A 20,461-nucleotide genomic window follows, 5' to 3' on the forward strand; every position below is an offset into this window, starting at 1 on the left:
GCATTTCTAGCTCTTGGGATGTCAGGGATGTGCATGCCCTTTTCTGCAATTACGACCTACTGTAACCCAGACGTTCTCTACACTTTCCTGCTCTAAGGTCTCAACTCTCAACTCTCAACTATTCGGCATGTGCACAATGTCTCTCATAGGCTGATTGACCAATTATTCCATATCACTAATACAGTGCAGATCAGCAAACTGAACCTCAAGATCATGGACCTTGATCTCTAGGACTTGCTGACAACGTTCACAAATGAAATCTTCATGGATGAGTTCATCCAGGAAGGCAATCATTCTGCAAAACTGTCACCAAATTTAGAAACATGTGGCCACTACAGCAAGTTGTTGGGCCCCTAATTCAACTGCTTCACTTCACTGCTGTTTCTCAGGAGTAGCTTCAATACCTTTGTGATGTGACTCGCTTACTCCAGCTCCAATTTCCTCAACTATGTAGGAGAAAAAGAAGAGAGAAAGAAAGTGTTGAGCTGAAGCATGAGCCCAAAACACTCACTAACATTCAGACCATCCACAGACAAACAACCCAACAAACACACCCTGTAGAAAACAATTAGAATACTTGGAATGGGGATCAATTGGAATGAATGCACATAGTCCAGAAAACACAATTGAAAACAGGCTGAAGAAAAGTAACAAAGTAAAGGCGAAATGAACTGTCCTGCAAAGTAACAAAAGAAATGAACGAACGAACCAATATCAACAGAATGCATTGGGCTCACCCAGAAGAGGTCCAGTGAAAATGGCAATGAATGTTGAGGAGATTGATTGGAAACATTTAGAGCATTGCAGTGGTCTTGGTGAATAATCCAGGTATGAGGAGTGGAGATGAATGCAGCATTGTGATGAAAGTCCAAAACAGGCCAACGCACAAACTGTAAAAGAACACTCAACTTGATTCTACACTAGACAAAACAATAAACACCTACATAAACAACAGTGCTAATAGAAACAAAGAATAATTTAGATATCTGATTGCACTGTTAGTAGGATTGCTTACAGTAAACCCAATAGAGAAATGGATTGCAAAAACGTGGAGTCACCCCAGCTGGGTGATTCTCACAAAACTGTGCTACTGTTAGAAAACGATTAAGCAGTTAAATAGACAAAATTGAACTTATCAAATATCATCTAAACTTACTATTGATGTTAATTTTAATAATTTAAAATTTTCTGACACGCTGTCAGATATCGTATCGTTATCGTAACAGTTTTAAAAGTTGACATATCAACCAATACCAAATGTATATATTCAGAAGTTTGTCATGCACACTTGCATATACAGATAAGGAGATTTCATTCTAACATGTTATATTAAATAAAAATACATTTTAAATTAAAAAAAATTGTCATTACCGTAACGCGAATCTGCTTTTTCACATTGTTTTTTTTGTGATTTTGTTCACAGGAAATTATATTATGAAACAATAACACCAGTAGAAAGGGAATGCAACATATTTCCAGCACATTTCTAACTTTTTCTGTATTGTAGTATAATTTGAATATTTGGCCAAAGTCCTTCGGTAATGAAAAGTACATTACGGTAATGAAAGACCATGCTTCGGTTCCAGATTTATCAATTTATCAAATAAAAGTTTTACTTTAAATCAATGAGTGGCAATTCCAATGTTTATTTTTGGTAAGCCTTTAAGTGACAACTACAAATGTAATTGTTTTAATTATGAAAGAATGACAACCCTTTCTCAGTCAAGCTCTCACCTGACCCAACACACCCCATCCTACACCTAATAATGCTGTAACATTAAACACAATGAACTTTTAACTGCAGAAATATTACAGATATTATAACACAAACACTATGCAACTAGTACAAAAATCTATAACATCTAACACAGGTGATAAAATTAACTTTTTTGGCCACTAGCCACCGTGTCTGTTAGAAGGAAAAAACTTGGCCACTTGGTATTTTTACCAGCCAAAGGCAAACATCACCAGAAATACATGGTGTATACACATGGTGTGTCGTGAACATATTAAAACATGACATTTATTCAGGTAATTAATCAATCACAATAATGAAAGCTAATCGCTCACCTGTATAGACTAGACAGGTGCATATGAGGGAAAAGGATCTGGATAGAAAAACATGCTCCCACACAGTTTCTACTTGCAAGTGTTATAAGGTCTTAGATCAAAACATCGCATTCTATTGAATTATAACACTTGCTAGTAGAGACTGTGTGCGGGAGCATCATTTTCAAATTAATCAATCACATATGAAATAATGTAACTAATGTAGCTAATGTAACACAACAACTTTGTTAAATAAATATGTAAAAATGCATTAATTGAAGATGTATGGAAATGGCATAATAACAGCAGACCTGTCAACTCTCGTATTGTTGTTGTTGCCAACATTATCTCAACTTTTTATTGTCACAATTTCAAATTAACTATAAAGGTTGTGACTATTTGTTTATAAAATAATATTTTACCATTACATCTGTAACTGACCGACCAATACGTTTTTCTTTTTTAATTTTTATTCGTTTTCATTCAATTGCCAGTTTAGCAATGTGAGCTGCAACGAAAATGCCTTAACATTAGCGTCCTTGTGGCAATGTTTTCCGGTCACAACAGCGAAATACAAAATGTATAAGACCTATATAGCTAGCTAATTTATACAATCTACTGGACTAAACGATTGGCTTTTCCTCTCCACACTCAGATTGCCGGTCTAGGATCAGAAACAGAACTGTGCGCTCGAGTTCCAGCGAATACTGAATAAAGAGGAATAGCCAGCTGTGTGTGTATAATGTGTTTGTTGCTCCTCTTTCCTTATCTGTCATTGGTAGTTTCGCCAAAGGGTGTTTGGCATTTTGGTGGGTTAACATACCAGCTGTAGATTTGTGGCTTAATTGCACTGCACATATTATGCACGTATGTGCTTTTCTGTAAGGAAGCCATGGGGTGCGTTGTAGCGCAGACTTCCGCAGATCTGCAGAATTGCACTGATTGTGCGTGTATGAACTTTGTCAATGCAATAATTTATAATTATGATTATAAAACACTTTGATCCAAATCAACTAAATATACCAACACTACAACATCAACAAATGATTTTGTATTTTGAAACATATCAACCAATACGCTAGGAGAAACTAAAACAAGTTTTCCTTTTTGGCGACCCGCCAAAGTGGCTGATAAAATTTACAGATTTACCCGCCACTGGCAAAATCTACCCACATTTGGCGGGTGGCGGGTATTAATTTTATTCCCTGATCTAACATCAATATACAACACATCCCAGGTCCTATTTGACAGTGTTGTGTAATAGTTATATGTGTATGTATGTATATATTTGTGTGTAATGTATGTGTGTATGTCACTCTATTATACAACACAGTCAAATAGGATCTGGGATGTGTTGTACACTCACCTAAAAGATTATTAGGAACACCTGTTCAATTTCTCATTAATGCAATTATCTAACCAACCAATCACATGGCAGTTGCTTCAATGCATTTAGGGGTGTGGTCCTGGCCAAGACAATCTCCTGAACTCCAAACTGAATGTCTGAATGGGAAAGAAAGGTGATTTAAGCAATTTTGAGCGTGGCATGGTTGTTGGTGCCAGACGGGCCGGTCTGAGTATTTCACAATCTGCTCAGTTACTGGGATTTTCACGCACAACCATTTCTAGGGTTTACAAAGAATGGTGTGAAAATGGAAAAACATCCAGTATGCGGCAGTCCTGTGGATAAAATGCCTTGTTGATGCTAGAGGTCAGAGGAGAATGGGCCGACTGATTCAAGCTGATAGAAGAGCAACTTTGACTGAAATAACCACTCGTTACAACCGAGGTATGCAGCAAAGCATTTGTGAAGCCACAACACGTACAACCTTGAGGCGGATGGGCTACAACAGCAGAAGACCCCACCGGATACCACTCATCTCCACTACAAATAGGAAAAAGAGGCTACAATTTGCACAAGCTCACCAAAATTGGACAGTTGAAGACTGGAAAAATGTTGCCTGGTCTGATGAGTCTCGATTTCTGTTGAGACATTCAGATGGTAGAGTCAGAATTTGGCGTAAACGGAATGAGAACATGGATCCATCATGCCTTGTTACCACTGTGCAGGCTGGTGGTGGTGGTGGTGTAATGGTGTGGGGGATGTTTTCTTGGCACACTTTAGGCCCGTTAGTGCCAATTGGGCATCGTTTAAATGCCACAGCCTACCTGAGAATTGTTTCTGACCATGTCCATCCCTTTATGACCACCATGTACCCATCCTCTGATGGCTACTTCCAGCAGGATAATGCACCATGTCACAAAGGTGGAATCATTTCAAATTGGTTTCTTGAACATGACAATGAGTTCACTGTACTAAACTGGCCCCCACAGTCACCAGATCTCAACCCAATAGAGCATCTTTGGGATGTGGTGGAACGGGAGCTTCGTGCCCTGGATGTGCATCCCACAAATCTCCATCAACTGCAAGATGCTATCCTATCAATATGGGCCAACATTTCTAAAGAATGCTTTCAGCACCTTGTTGAATCAATGCCACGTAGAATTAAGGCTCCTCTTTGCAGATCCTCTCCAAGTCATTAAGGTTTCGAGGCTGACGTTTGGCAACTCGAACCTTCAGCTCCCTCCACAGATTTTCTATGGGATTAAGGTCTGGAGACTGGCTAGGCCAATCCAGGACCTTAATGTGCTTCTTCTTGAGCCACTCCTTTGTTGCCTTGGCTGTGTGTTTTGGGTCATTGTCATGCTGGAATACCCATATCCACGACCCATTTTCAATGCCCTGGCTGAGGGAAGGAGGTTCTCACCCAAGATTTGACGGTACATGGCCCTGTCCATTGTCCCTTTGATGCGGTGCAGTTGTCCTGTCCCCTTAGCAGAAAAACACCCCCAAAGCATAATGTTTCCACCTCCATGTTTGACGGTGGGGATGGTGTTCTTGGGGTCATTCCTCCTCCTCCAAACACGGCGAGGTGAGTTGATGCCAAAGAGCTCGATTTTGGTCTCATCTGACCACAACATTTTGACCCAGTTCTCTGAATCATTCAGATGTTCATTGGCAAACTTCAGACGGGCCAGTACATGTGCTTTCTTGAGCAGGGGGACCTTGCGGGCGCTGCAGGATTTCAGTCCTTCACGGCATAGTGTGTTACCAATTGTTTTCTTGGTGACTATGGTCCCAGTTGCCTTGAGATCATTAACAAGATCCTCCTGTGTAGTTCTGGGCTGATTCCTCACCATTCTCATGATCATTGAAACTCCACGAGGTGAGATCTTGCATGGAGCCCCAGACCGAGGGAGACTGACAGTGATTTTGTGTTTCTTCCATTTGCGAATAATCGCACCAACTGTTGTCACCTTCTCACCAAGCTGCTTGGCGATGGTCTTGTAGCCCATTCCAGCCTTGTGTAGGTCTACAATCTTGTCTCTGACATCCTTGGACAGCTCTTTGGTCTTGGCCATGGTGGAGAGTTTGGAATCTGATTGATTGATTGCTTCTGTGGACAGGTGTATTTTATACAGGTAACGAGCTGAGATTCTCTCTCTTAAAGGGAGTGCTCCTAATCTCAGCTCGTTACCTGTATAAAAGACACCTGGGAGCCAGAAATCTTGCTGATTGATAGGGGATCAAATACTTATTTCCCTCATTAAAATGCAAGTCAATTTATAACTTTTTTGAAATGCGTTTTTCTGGATTTTGTTGTTGTTATTCTGTCTCTCACTGTTAAAATACACCTACCATTAAAATTATAAACTGATCATTTCTTTGTCAGTGGGCAAACGTACAAAATCAGCAGGGGATCAAATACTTTTTTCCCTCACTGTATGTGTTGGTGTATCAAACACCCGTAATGCTTAAAAGAGGTCTGGACCACCTTAAATCCGAGGGTTATAGAGAGGAGACAGATTTTCGAAAGCTACAGAATACATTTATTGAGAGAGGGAGTGCTAGAGAGATCTATAAATATAGATTCTTAGTTGACATATAAATAGCGAGTTAGTGAGAGATGGATTTGGAGATGGTTATAGAGACATAGATTAAGCGAAAAATAGATATTATTGTTATTATGTTTGTGCACACTTGCCAATGGGCGAGCCGGCCCTTGCTGCAGTGAAACAAGCCAGTTGGATGCCAACCTCAAATTCAACGATCTGTAGCAGTCACTTCATCACTGGCGAGTTAACCCTAATAACAATATTAATAATTCAAAAGCTAAAATAACAAATACAAAGGATGGGTGAAGGTGGGATTCAAACCCAAGTCTCCCACGCCATACTGCAGCGACCTTACTGCATCGCTACAAGGCTCAGGCCTCTTAGCGAGGCCTCAGGATCGCTACACTACCCCCCCCCCTCAATAGTTAGAGTGCATCCTCACGCTGCTCCTACATCTCCCCTGAGATGGAGCCACGCAGGTTCGGCACACACTTTCTACACCCTTGTTATTACTTAAAGTTTTCAGCTTTAGAAGAACTGAAATTAACATTTTAGTCTATAAGTACAGTTCTCATTTGGTCTCTTATCTTGTATTCCTTTGAATGTATCTTAGTAACTGATCTTTTTGTTTTTCGTTTTAATAGAGTGAAGCTCTGTATTTATATGGAGTCATGCTGCTGGTAATAGACCAGAAGATTGAAGGGGAAGTAAGGGAGAGGATGTTGGTGTCTTACTACAGATACAGGTAAGGTTAATTATAGGAATGTTGCTGTTGAATGTATAATGTTTCCTGTTATGATTTTCTTATGAAAACTCTTCATTAATTTTGTGCAAAAGAGACTTCAGCAATTTTGTTTGGTACTTTATTTTTGTATTCGTTTTAGATTAGATTAGATTTGTGAGGTTTGATAATGTGACATATTGAATTTTAATATTTTCCAGAAACACGGATAGTAGGTGTGCTACACATTTGATTATGAAAAAAAGTGTTTTGATAAAGTTAGGCTAAATTTAAATAGTATTTGTTTGTATATATTAGTAATTGTTTTTCTCTTCTTTTTTTACTTTTTTATTTTTCACAGTGCTGCCCGTTCATCAGCAGACTCCAACCTTGATGACATTTGTAAACTGTTACGCAGCACAGGCTACTCAAGTCAGCCTGGAGCCAAACGGCCACAAAACTACCCAGAGAGCTATTTCCAGAGAGTGCCCATAAGTGCCACCTTTATCAGCATGGTGATAGGCCGCCTGCGCTCTGATGACATCTATAACCAGGTAAGGAATTCAGACAAACTGTTCCTAAAGCTTATCTCAGAAACTCATTAATAGGAAGTTGGACCCCATTCACATTTGAGATTTAGGCCGGCCAAGGGCCACCTTAACTCATATGTGAACGGGGTCATAGCTTTAAGGCGGCTCTGGGCCGGGTGAAAACTAGTCCAGCTTTTTGACCCGGCCTAAATCTTTTGAGGCAGCCAAAAGGTGACGTAAATGTGAATATGAACGCGCCGGGCCCTGGGCTTGGTGGAAAGCGTCAGTGCATGATGCAAAGGAGTCTGATTCAAAGGAGACGCCGCTTCTCGCCAATGCAGACGTAAATACAGGCACCAAAAAATCCAAACAAGACAAGACAAACAGTATTTTCTCTATATTGTTTGAATGTTATATCGATCTATAGCCTTAAATTTACTGATACATTTCACTAGCTCACATCTTTATATATATATAAAAGTATAGGCTAAGTAATGAGTTACATGTAAACAGTTTGATAATGTAAACTGTTCAAACTTCTCGGTCAATGAAAATAAAAGTGTGTAGCTGGTAAACTTGCCATTGTTTTTACTTCTACGAAGTATGATTGAAGTCTGAAATTTAACAGTATGCAATTTCCAGGTTTAAAATGCATTTTGAAATTGTGAACGGGACCAGGTAACTTTATTCATTTATCCGAATTTTGCATTAAACCGAAGCAGGTTTCCATTCAAATCAATGCATTTTAAAACAAGACCAGCTGTTCACTATGCAATCCGAAATGCAATTATATTGAGCTGAGCAGTACAATTACAAATGGATGCTTTGGAGGTAACTGGGACGATGCAGAAATTAAAGCAGTGTTTACAATGTGGATGGAAGATAAAGTTAAAAAAGAAACCAAAGGAAGTGTACGAGCACTGCTGTTTATGAGGATATAACTATAGAAGCGATCACAGAAGGCTTCTTTCGATGGGTATCAATCACTCACCCGACCAAGTTAAAAGGAAAATAAAAAAGGCAAAGGCTTTAAAAATGACAGCAAACGCAGTGGAGTCCAGAGAAAAGGTTGCAAGTTTTTCCGAGGAACTCAGAAGAAATACTGAGCAACAGCTTGGATTGCATGGGACATACCGAACTGCAGCAAACGGCACCGAAGAGACAGACACTTTTGAAGTACTACTACTATAATATATTATATGTACTGTATGTGTGTGTGTACGTGTATGTAATACACTTTTTCAGATTATACATCTCAATAGGCTATTGATAACTAATGCATACGATTTCTTGTGATTTAATGTAGATGTCCTACTAAATGTGCTTTGCTTTTGGGTGAATTAACACTTTTAGACTAGCAAAGCCGAAGATAGACATTTAAAAAGGGAAATATATGAATTCAATTCCACATTAAACCAGCATTTTTTTTTAAATTATATTAGAAAGCTTCAGCTGCAAAGGGTTAAGATTACTTTCAGCGAAAATATAGAACCGATCAATAGCCTATCAGAGGAAGGATGTTAGAAGCAATAATTTTCTTTTTTGTTTCACAACGGCGTTCAGTAGTGTGTCAGTCGCACGACTGTGCATGAGAATCACTGAGGATTGGGAAGCTTCCATGGGAACCTTACAAAGGAAGGGAAGCTTTGAAATAGGTCGGTAGTGTTTAAGTGAATTAGAGTCAGCTTTTTTAAGTGGTGGTTTAATTACAGCTAATTTAAAGGATTCAGGAACAGATCCTGAGGATAAAGAGCCATTAATAATATTGTGTGTTAGATGGATAATTAATGGGAGAGATTACGATTGCAATGTTGTGGCTATAGGGTCTAGTGTACAAGTTGATCCATGATCAGTGTTTCTTTGGTTTAATTACTCTGGTCCTCTACTGGAGCTATTTTAATTTCAGATCTATGTAGTTTATTGGATGCCCCCAGGGAGAGATGTAGGATCGGCGTATGGCTATTCTAGATACAGTTACAGGCAGACTGCAATATAGGACTGCTAGGCTGCAGCCTGACTGGTGCTCCGAAGAGTCGGGTTTTTAGGCAACTAGCTATATTATGAGAAAATATAAGGTGTTCCCTCCAGTTGGGATGGAGCCCATCTCTTCTGTATAAGCCAGGCCTTCGCCAAAACAGGCCTTTGTTTAATTCTTAACAAAAGCTAATTCCAGTTTGCCAAACAGCTGTTTAGAGAGTTTCTTTTTAAAATCTGTGATTGTCTATCTTATATCGTTAGTGCAAATGTGAATAATCAGAGTATGAACTTGAATGCTGGGCAGTTAGTCTAATTTAGCCTCGATTTTGGCATTTTGCCAATGTTGCTAGTGAAAGAATCTTTATATTTCTAACTATGGAGTCTTCAATGGGCAGCTTCTCAGCAGACGTGCTGCTGAGGAGTTCAAATCTATTTGCGGTTCTCATAGGAGACTGATGTGCTGGAGCTCCAGGTTTGGATTTCGTCCTTCTAGAGACCCTTTGTACAGAGACGAATTGATCGTACTGCTGTGATAGTGGAGCTGCTATGTGCAGCCGTTCACTAGGTACAGCGGGGCCAGGAGAATTGGAGGAGGAATTTACTGAGACAGAATCTGGGTTTGTACAGACTGAGACAAAACAATTTTTGGTCTCTTTTAAATTTCTAATAGTAAGTACATGCTCCTCCAATACCCATTCTTCTACTGCCAACTCCTTATTATGATTATGGTCGGCAGATCTAACCATGGTAAACTTGCTGCACAACATACAATACGTGGCTTTAGAAAAAGGCATATTTGCAAAGCACCTAAATGAGACTCAGTTGACAGGAAATTTGTGGATAACCACAATCACATTTAAATACAAAGAAGAACTTTAATGTTAGTAATTACCCATTTAGCCATCATTTTGACTTACTGTTTAACAATAATTGTGGAAACATGACTTGGCTTTGTGGGGGTATGTCAGTACATTTCATGAGTACATGCAAGACAAACAAGTGTGGTTCTTACCTGACTGCACTGATGCATTGACATGTCGTAATCATATTTTGGCATTATAAATATGTTTTGGGTATTATAGAATGATACAATACAATCAGCGCATCAAGTTAGAGAAGTTTTTATTTTAATTGCCACTTAAAAGTGATCAAAAGTAACAGTTTCAGTTTTACTGAAGTTCTGTAATGTAATGGTATTTATATGTCAAGGTCACCTATCTGGTGTATAAGAAACTCCTTCCTAGTGTGTTTTTGCATTATGCAGGTTTCTGCCTATCCTCTGCCAGAACATAGAAGCACAGCCCTGGCCAACCAGGCTGCCATGCTGTATGTCATCCTTTATTTCACTCCATCAATCCTTCAAACACAGCAAGCCAAAATGAGGGAGATTGTGGATAAATACTTTCCAGATAATTGGGTAAGTCTACAGTGCGGTTGCTTTGTAGTCTTTCTTTATTTTGTTTAGCACCTTCTCATAAAATGGTACTACATTTTATTTATAATCCTTACATTTAGAATTTATGTAAAGCCCCATTCACACTGAAATGCCGGAAAATTGCCAGAAAATTGCGGCCAACATTGGCCTGCTTTTGAAATATACAGTAAACAATACAATGTAGTCAATGTATTGTTATTGTACGCGATATGCTGCAATTTCTTATGCACTAATCATGTAAAATGTAAATATCCGGTGTTTTATTAATACAAAACGAACCAAGCTCACTTTATTATTGAAATATGAAAACGAACCTGAGTTATGAACTGAGCAATTTGTACACAAGACAAGTGAACAGCAGCGCATTGACTGATATTGTTTCACAGCAAACGAACCCAGTGTGAGGGGGTAACACATTTGCCTGTTTAGAGAGAATATATTTTGTATGATTTATTGTACATAACTTCTGACATGTATGACAATAGTTAGCATTACATACGCCAACTAAATAGGGAGGTGCCAACGGTCACAAGTTCTTGTTCAAAGGCGGCTTTGGTCGCAAAAATGCACCCCTATTTAGATTACACACTGCGTCGACACGCAAGGACTTTGCCGACAAACATTTTCCGGATCCATTCACACGGACATATTGCCGGCAAATTGCCATCAATTTAACTAGAACCCTTGACGGCAAATTGCCGGCACCGATTTCCCGACAATGACCCATTCACACAGACCTTGCCGGCAACAATATATTTCATCCACAAATATTTTGTGTTTAGCTGAAAACGCATCAAATTTTTGAAATCCTTTCAATAATATTGTAATCAAGAAGCAGCTTTTACATCAGTTCTAACTGTAAATTGTGTCTTTCTCTGGCTGATAGTGCAGTCCTATAACACTCCAGTGTTACAGTGCTAAAAAAAAGTTTTTTATAAATAATACATTTTTAATCTGTGTATAGTCTCATGTGCAGTAATCTAATTCCTTTGCAGGTTATCAGTATCTACATGGGGATCACAGTCAATTTAATGGAAGCCTGGGAACCCTACAAAGCTGCCAAGATTGCCTTGAATTACACTCTTGATCAAGCAAATATTAAAGAACAGGTATAGTATCTTGTTTTAATAGTGTAATTGTCAATGATATGTTTTCATAGAGACGTTGGGACAAAGTTTTAGACAACATGCAAACTTCAACCACATTATTCATATATATATAATATATATATAAATATATAAAATACAGCTCTGGAAAAAATTAAGAGACCAATCAGAAATCAATTTAAGTGGTCTCTTAATTTTTTCCAGAGCTGTATATAATTTTAATAAGGCATAGTAAAAGATACAATTACAACTTAGCCAATTTAAAGTGCAAAAATAAATAGTTATCCTAAGGTGTAATAGTAAGAAAAAAATGAAAGTGCTGGTAAGTTTGAGCTATAAAGTACACTCAAGAATGAGTACCATATGGCCCTCTGAAAGAGTGGATAGAGGCTGCAGCTTAGGTGTATCTGGAGGTAGCTAGGTGTGGTCTTATTAATCCGTTTTTATTTGTATAGCGCCCTTTGCAGGGTAGCCACAGAGGGCTAAACATACAACAAAAGTACAGCAAAATAAAACAATACATAAATGATAAAATAAAAATAGACCTTTAACAGTTGAAGTGATCTACAATAATGTAAATGAACATTTAAATAATTAACAAAAAACTCCTATGGATAGCATGTAGGAGAAAAAAAATCTCTTGGGGTCCACAGCTTAAGGCCTAGACCTAATGGTTACCTCCCCTCCAGGCAGTATAGTTGTTACAGTAGCAAGGAGATTAGAAAGTTCTTGATCGGTGCTCCTGGCTTTTATCTTCCCTCAGCCGTGACAGAGGGGGCATCTCTTACATTGGCTAGAAGATCGTTCCACAGTTTTGGGGCCCTATAACTAAATGCTCTACCAGCTGCGGTTTTCTTGGGATCTCAGTGGCCGACCTGGAGTGTATTCAATAAGGAGATATTTTAAATAGGGAGGTGCCAGTCCCTTTAGTGCTTTAAATGTTAGTAAGAGAACTTTAAAGTCTATCCTGTAGCGTATGGGCAGCCAGTGAAGAGAAGATAATACTGTAGTGATGTGTTTTAAAACATGTAATGTCATTAAAAGATACAGTTATATCCCCCTAGAGTGTGCACCTGTGCAACTCACACCCCCTCCTAATATTATTTGATAAACATAAAGCAGAATAACACAGAGTGGTTCACAAGCATGCTGGCAAATGGGGGACGCTGCTCTTTCAGAAGAAAAAAATAATAAATCGGTGTAATGGTATATTTTCTAAATACATTGTTTAAATTTAATCTGGTCCAACGCCTGTTGACACGACAGTGGCAGTTAAGGGGCTTTTTATGACAGTTTGAACTTAGTTATATCCAGCAACTTTTATTGAAGTAATGGGCAAATGTTCAAATCAAGTGTTTTATTTTTATATGAGGGACATCTGAAGTGAAGTTTAGTATTGTAATGCTTAAGGGTGGGGAGGTTCCAAATAGTAGACCCAACTCATCATTGAGGTTGCAACAACAAATAGTTTTATTTATTATTACTGCAGTACATACAAGTCTCACAAACTGAAAACTTGTATTGAATGGTGACTGATCTTTTCCCTCTACCTCATGTCAATATTCCCAGGCAAGCCGCTATGCTGCCAGTGTGGAGACACTGAGGCCCCAGGTGCAGCAGTTTCTGAAGGAGGGTTTCTTGAGAGAAGAGTTTGTTCTGGACAACATTCCTAAACTGCTCAACTGCCTCAGGGACTGCAATGTGGCCATCCGGTGGCTAATGCTTCACACAGCGGACTCCGGTAACCCCTTTATTGGAAATATAAGAAACAACCAAGTGATCCCATGGTGTCATTTTCATGCATTAAAATAATATATATATATATATATATATATATATATATACACACTAGAGCCTGACCATTACAGGTTTTTTGGGTCCGATACCGATAATTGGGAAGCTAAATTGCTCAATTATCGATATATCTGCTGATATTTTCTTTTTTTTTGTTAGCATGCAAAACAAACATTTTCTAGCATGGACCCCTCAAATCTCTCCCTGTCAGAGAGAAATTGTCAAATATGCACTGAAGGCAGGATTATTACATTGTACATAATAAACTTAACAATACTCTTCATCATAAATAACAACCACAAATCAAACATTGTAAAAATTCAGTTAGAATAATGGAGAATAAAGGAAAAATATAAAAATGTCCATGTGCAAATGAGTTAAGCGCTGGTCTAGCTCTATATTTGCAATTTACATCTGTCAGGTTCTCTCGGTTCACAAGATCTGCTCAGTGCTCAATACTGCCGATACAACAGGGGCAGGTTAATGTGCAGGCAGCACAGCACAACAGCATTTGTTTTACAAAACGTATTTAAAAATGCCCTCGGACGTGTAACTTATGTAATACATATATTGCAATACGAATCATAGACAAAACACGATGCAGAATTTGAAATAGTTTTATAAACATAATGTACAGTTTCAGTTTTATCCAACATTGTCTGAGAGATGTTTTTCACTCATTTTTTTAGATGTTTTACTGTGATCTGAGCTTGCTTGTCATTTGGAGACAGTTTTTGTTTCCTGATATCCAAGACAACATCTTCAGTGAACATTTACTGTTTTTTCTTTATTTTAATTGATATTGTGAATTTTGAAAAGCGATTTCATTAACTTTTATGCCATAGTATACAGTAATCTTCAGTAATGGTGAATATAAACAATCAAAACCATGAATACTCAAATGCAGCACAACTTTCAAAAATACTTTCTATTGGTTATGAGGGTATTAGTAAAACGCAAGTTTACTGGTTGATAAGCCCTATGTTTCTCATTGGGTGTGTGTTTGTTTCACCATGGCGTTCAGAAGAGTGTGCACGGTGCTGCTTATGAGAATCACTGTGGAGTCGGAAGCTTCCAGCAAAAACTAAAGCACCTTGAAAAAAATAATTATAATAAAGACTGTAAAACCAAAAATATACGTGTATTTATTGATTGTCTTAAGTCTGATGAAGGATTTTATGGTAATTTAAAAAAAAAAAATTTAGCCAGTAGTTTGAGAGAATACAGCGGTGCATTATTGGTGGAATATGTGCCGATCTCTAATATCGGCCGATGATATCTGTGCTCCGATGTTTCGGACCCTAATATCAATCAATCCATTTTTATTTGTATAGTGCTCTTTGCAGGGTAGCCACAGAGTGCTTTACAGACTGGTAAACGTACAACAAACATTCAGCAAACTTATATGCATAAATACAATAAAGTAAAATAAAAATAGACCTTTAAACAGTTTACATGATCTGCAGTAAAGTTAATGAACATTTAAATAAATAAAGCATTTAGGCACAGCAGAGAGAAAAACAAAAAAACTCCTATGGATGGCATGTAGGAGAAAATGAATCTCTGGGGGCCTAGGCCTATTGGTTGTCTCCCCTCCAGGCACTATAGTCGTTACAGCAGCAAGGAGATCAGAAAGTTCTTGATTGGTGCTGCTGGCTGTGGTCTTCCCTCTGGAGGAGGCCTCTCGCCGGCTATTGGGGTTGGTGGGGGTTAGAACATAAGAACATAAGAAAGTTTACAAACGAGAGGAGGCCATTCGACCCATCGTGCTCGTTTGGTGTCCATTAATATCTAAGTGATCCAAGGATCCTATCCAGTCTATTTTTCAATGTTCCCAAACTTTCAGCTTCTACCACATCGCTGGGGAGTTTGTTCCAGATTGTGACTACTCTCTGTGTAAAGACGTGTCTCCTGTTTTCCGTTTTGAATGCCTTGAAGCCCAATTTCCATTTGTGTTCCCGGGTGCGTGTGTCCCTGCTGATCTGGAAAAGCTCCTCTGGTTTGATGTGGTTGATGCCTTTCATGATTTTGAAGACTTGGATCAAGTCCCCACGTAGTCTCCACTGTTCCAGGGTGAAAAGGTTCAGTTCCCTCAGTCTCTCCGAGTAGGACTTTCCCTTCAGACCTGGAATGAGTCTGGTTGCTCTCCTCTGAACTGCCTCTAGAGCAGCAATATCCTTCTTGAAGTGTGGTGCCCAGAACTGCACACAGTATTGTAGCATAAGGTACACTTATACATTTCAATTAAAGAAGTGAATTTATAGTATCACCTTATCACGAATCCTGGAATCTTGTAGAACTCAATTTCTGTAATAATTGGACGCAGACACCAATTCCAAAGATATAAATTGTCAAATTTATTCAAAAACAAAGACTAAATGTAGCACTACACTAATTATACAAAAGGGAAAAACTAATTAAAATTCAACTCTAGATCAACAAATCAAAGACAAATCACTTCCGTGACCAAATCAAAGACCATGGGATTGCATATGATATCACACAAATCGTTAAACAAAAAAGGTTATAAACACATTGACTACAATACCGGTTAGTAAGACGAAGGTGAGTCTCTCATTAGTATTGTTAGTCGGACATTAAATAACTACGCAGGTTAGTATGTATGTCAGGTAACTTCTCGTTATATATATATATCAGTCTCATTTACGTTTAGGTGCCGAGAAAGATCCTATCATTACTTGTTACCACAATTTCCCTTAACTGACTATTATTCAATGATTAAGGATAGGCAGGGCCACCTATAATCTGGTGTCTATTAACTTGTGTCAATTTCAGACTAAACAGTTAAACAGGAATGAGAAGATATTTCTTGGCGTTGACAGATTTTATTTCTAAAATTATCAACAAAACAGTTTAATGCAACACACATTTATATTTAAGAAAACTAAATGATATTACACATTCTAGAGTTATGAATAACAGATTAACATTTCTAATTGATTTCTCAAATGTCATGAATCACAAACTCCAAACTGTTAAACTTATCTGAACTTCGTCGCAGAGAGGCCTCTCTGGCTTCGGGCTCAGATAACAGAGGAACGAGGTCCGTGTGGTTTGGAACAAAGGCAGTCTGGTTTGGCTTTGTCCAAGAACTTCCACTCAGTCGATGCACCTGGAAGTTGGGGTTTCGCGAATGTAGAGTCTTTTCCAAACAGATTTTCCACTGGTTTGAAGGCTCCAAGGTTGTGCACAAAGTCTTTGAGGAAAGCAGGGCCCTGTTTGGTTCCAAGGGTCGAGTTTCTTAAGACTCAATAGCTATTTAAATGACTGACACTTTCGTATACAGCCGACTTAGTTAATTGTCCAGCTGTAAAACTCCCCTGATCAGGTGGGCACAGGTGGGCATGCGCAGTCTGTAAAGTTCTTTATTTAATAAAGTCCTTTAAAAGAATTCTTCGTACGGCTCAATCTCCCTCTCCCAGTTTAACTCTTCTGTTGCCGGCAAAGACTTCGTTGGTTTCTGGTTCCGGTTCGGGCAACAGAGCTACAGGTTGAGCTGTGGCAGCGAGTTACTGGTTCAGGTGAGAGAGAGAGAGAGAGAGAGAGAGAGAGACCGTGCGCTGTTCTTTATACGCCTGTCAGATCAATAGGTGATTGGTTCTTCAGTTTTTGAGATTGGATTTCGGTTTCAGCCCCCAGTGTCCTATTGGAGGGGGGCTTGATTTATGACTGATGTCAATCCATGCCATCTTTTGGAAATGCCGGTTAGCCCGGGTTCAGAGCTCTGTGTCGGGATTTCGGCTCTCGTCCATTTCAAAGAGTTTTTATTACCTACAGGCCCCCTTTCCCAGATATCTCACAGCAGGATTCCAAACTATTTGGCCTATTCTCGGTGCCATCCTCCTAGACTGTCACTTTGATGTAAACCAGTCCCACGCTTTAAGGAAATCTGATAACTTTGGGGGGAGAGGTCTTCTTTGGATCAGTGCTTCAGTTCAGAGCTAAAATGCTCTTATCAAAATAACCCATCATAATGCTACAGTATTCCAGATGAGGTCTATCTAGCGCATTGTACAGTCTTAACATTACTTCCCTTGTTTTAAATTCTTCACTTTTGACAATATACCCTAGCCTTCTGTTTGCCTTTTGTATTGCTTCCCCACATTGCTTGGATGGAGAAAGTGAGGAGTCCACATAGACACCTAGATCTTTCTCATGCGTTACTTCATCTAGATCTGTACATCCCATAGTGTAATTATAGTGGACATTTTTGTTACCTGCATGTATTACCTTGCACTTGTCCACATTGAATTTCATTTGGACCTCAACAGCCTTTGGGTGGCAGTGGCTCGTCAGACCTTGGGTGTGGATGCCCCATTGGCCCTCTGGGGTGGGTTCTGATTCTTCAGACTCCCACGGTGGGGAACAAGGTGCCTTGTCAGACCCTCAGAGTGGACCTTGCTGGAAAAAGGACAGTTGCGCTCAGATACTGGTCATGCAATGCAGGGCATTTCCAAAGATATTGCATGTCCATGGCACACCGGTGGCACTATGGGCTAGAAAAACAGACTAAACAGATGAGTCTTAGGCCCTGACTTAAAGGCTAAGACAGAGGGGGCATCTCTTACATTGGCTGGAAGATCGTTCCACAGTTTCGGGGCCCTATGTCTGAATGCTCTGCCACTTGCGGTTTTCTTGTGTATTTTAGGAAGCACTAAGTGGGATCTCAATGGCCGACCTGGAGTGTATTCGATAAGGAGATCTTTTAAGTAGTGCTTAGTGCTTTAAATGCTAGTAAGAGAACTTTAAAATCTATCCTATAGCGCACTGGTAGCCAGTGAAGAGAAGCCAATACTGGAGTGATGTGTTAATGTTTTTTGTTTTAGTTTTGGACTAACTAAAGTGCAGAAATAGCTCTGTTTGTGCTGCCTGACAGAATGGCATTACAGTAATCCAGTCTAGATGTAACAAATGTGTGTATCAATTTCTCACTGTCATGTAGCGAGAGGAATTGTCTCAGTCTAGCAATGTTTCTAAGCTGGAGGAAGGAGGATCTCGACACATTTTGAACGTGTGATTCAAAGGATAGATTTAAATCACAGATGACACCAAGGTTTTGAACCATCTCCTTAGGGGAGAAATTAAAGTTATCATTACTCAGCTTTATCAGTGTCTGATGAACAGTTAGATTTTTGTCACCTAAAATTAGGACTTCTGTTTTGTGAGAATTAAGCATATGAAAATGTCTTGTCATCCATGTTTTAATCTGGGACAAGCAGCAGATTAGTTTTTCTAGTTCTATTGTATTGTTAGGATTTACTGACAGATATAATTATGTGTTGTCTGCATAACTGTGAAAGTTAATATTATGTCGTCGAGTGATATCTACTAAAGGGAACATGTACAATGAAAAAAGTATAGGTCCGAGGACTGAGCCCTGTGCTACTCCGAATTTAACCTCAGTTACATTTGAGTGGTTCTCATTAATCTGTGTCTATGCTGGAAGTTACAGGCAGACTGCAGTGTAGGACTGCGGGGCTGCAGCCTGACCAGTGCTCTGAAGAGTCATGATTTTAAACATCTAGCTATCAGATAACATTAGGGCTCCTCTCCAGCTGGGATGGAGCCCATCTCTTCTGTATAAGCCAGGCCTTTCCCAAAAACAATCCCAGTTGTTCACAAAAGCAAAATTATTTGATGCACACCAGCTTGTCAACCAGCTATTTAGAGAGGACAGCCTGCTAAAGGCCTCATCCTCTCCGTATAATGTTGGTAGCGGGCCAGAGACAATTATATTCTGACATTGTTTTTTCGCTTTTTTGCATAAAAATGTAAAGTTTCTTTTTAAAATCTCTGGTTGTAAACATTGAAACTTTACTGCCGGGCAGTTCGTCTAATTTAGTTTCGATGTCAGAGACTCTGGCTCCTGGGAGGCATTTTACTTCTACTGCTGATGACGCAGTCTTTATATTTCTAACTATGGAGGTCTCCAATAATGAGCACGTTTTGGTTCAGGGTGCCACTCACTCTGTGCATGTTACCGACTCTGGATTCAGCTAAAGAGCCCCAGACCATCGCCTCTCCCATGTTTGACTGTTGGTATCACACACTGAGGAACCATCCTTTCGCCTACTCGATGGCATACAAGCTCTGCGTGATGAACCGAAGATTTTGTTTAATCGGTCCATAAGACCTTCTTCCAGTCTTTAGTAGTCCACTGGTGGTGCTTCATGGCCCAGGCAAGCCTATTTCTCTTATTTTGCCATCTTAGCAATGGATTTTTAACTGCCACTCGACCTGTCTATCATTATCTTCTGATTCTATTGTGGCTTTGGGTCTGTCAGACCTCTTTCTGTCAGTTTCCAAGTGCCTTTTAATGGTGTAGGAAATTAAAAGCTTGGCATGTGTACTTGCATGCCTTTCCTATGTCATAGAATAAAGCAAAGAAGCTGTGAAAAGAGATTCATTATTGCTCATTCTAAAAAGATATTCTAAAATGGCCTCTACACATTTGTTGGTACCCCTTAGAAAAGATAATAAATAATTGGATTATAGTGATATCCCAAACTAATTAGTTTCTTGAATTAGTATCACACGTCTCCAATCTTATATTCAGTCATTCAGCCTATTTGGATGGAAGAAAGTAGTCACTGTGCCGTTTGGTATCATTGTGTGCACCACACTGAACATGGACCAGAGAAAGCTAAACTCGGATCTGCCAGCACCCCCACCCCCCGCTAATTTAGATGTATATAATTTGTATAAAATTAAAGAATAATAAAGTTTGTTTGCATTTTAATAAATTGGAAAGCAATGCAAACAAATGCATAAAGTTTCATTAGATGGTGAAGTGGTACAACAGCTTTTATTATTATTATTATTATTATTATTATTACCGGTAAGTAGAATCGAAACGCGACAGTCAGAGAAGAAATGTCCCTGTCTAGCAGATAAACATGCCACTATAAACCCGGTTGTGGTAAATCTACCT

The 20,461-nt window shown here is 39.1% G+C and overlaps 1 protein-coding gene across 2 annotated transcripts in view; it reads left to right on the top strand.

Moving 5' to 3' along the window:
* The window catches only part of washc5 (WASH complex subunit 5), a 68,926-nt gene that overhangs the window by 9,817 nt on the left and 38,648 nt on the right, over positions 1–20,461 (top strand). For both annotated transcript variants that reach the window (XM_066690516.1, XM_066690515.1), the window contains exons 5-9: positions 6,591–6,691; positions 7,029–7,221; positions 10,439–10,591; positions 11,605–11,718; positions 13,285–13,456. In XM_066690516.1, the coding sequence (XP_066546613.1) occupies positions 6,591–6,691; positions 7,029–7,221; positions 10,439–10,591; positions 11,605–11,718; positions 13,285–13,456 (733 nt within the window). The remainder of the gene's footprint in view (positions 1–6,590; positions 6,692–7,028; positions 7,222–10,438; positions 10,592–11,604; positions 11,719–13,284; positions 13,457–20,461) is intronic.

This window comes from Amia ocellicauda, chromosome 18, assembly GCF_036373705.1.
Source record: "Amia ocellicauda isolate fAmiCal2 chromosome 18, fAmiCal2.hap1, whole genome shotgun sequence".
In the NCBI taxonomy this organism is placed as follows: domain Eukaryota; kingdom Metazoa; phylum Chordata; class Actinopteri; order Amiiformes; family Amiidae; genus Amia; species Amia ocellicauda.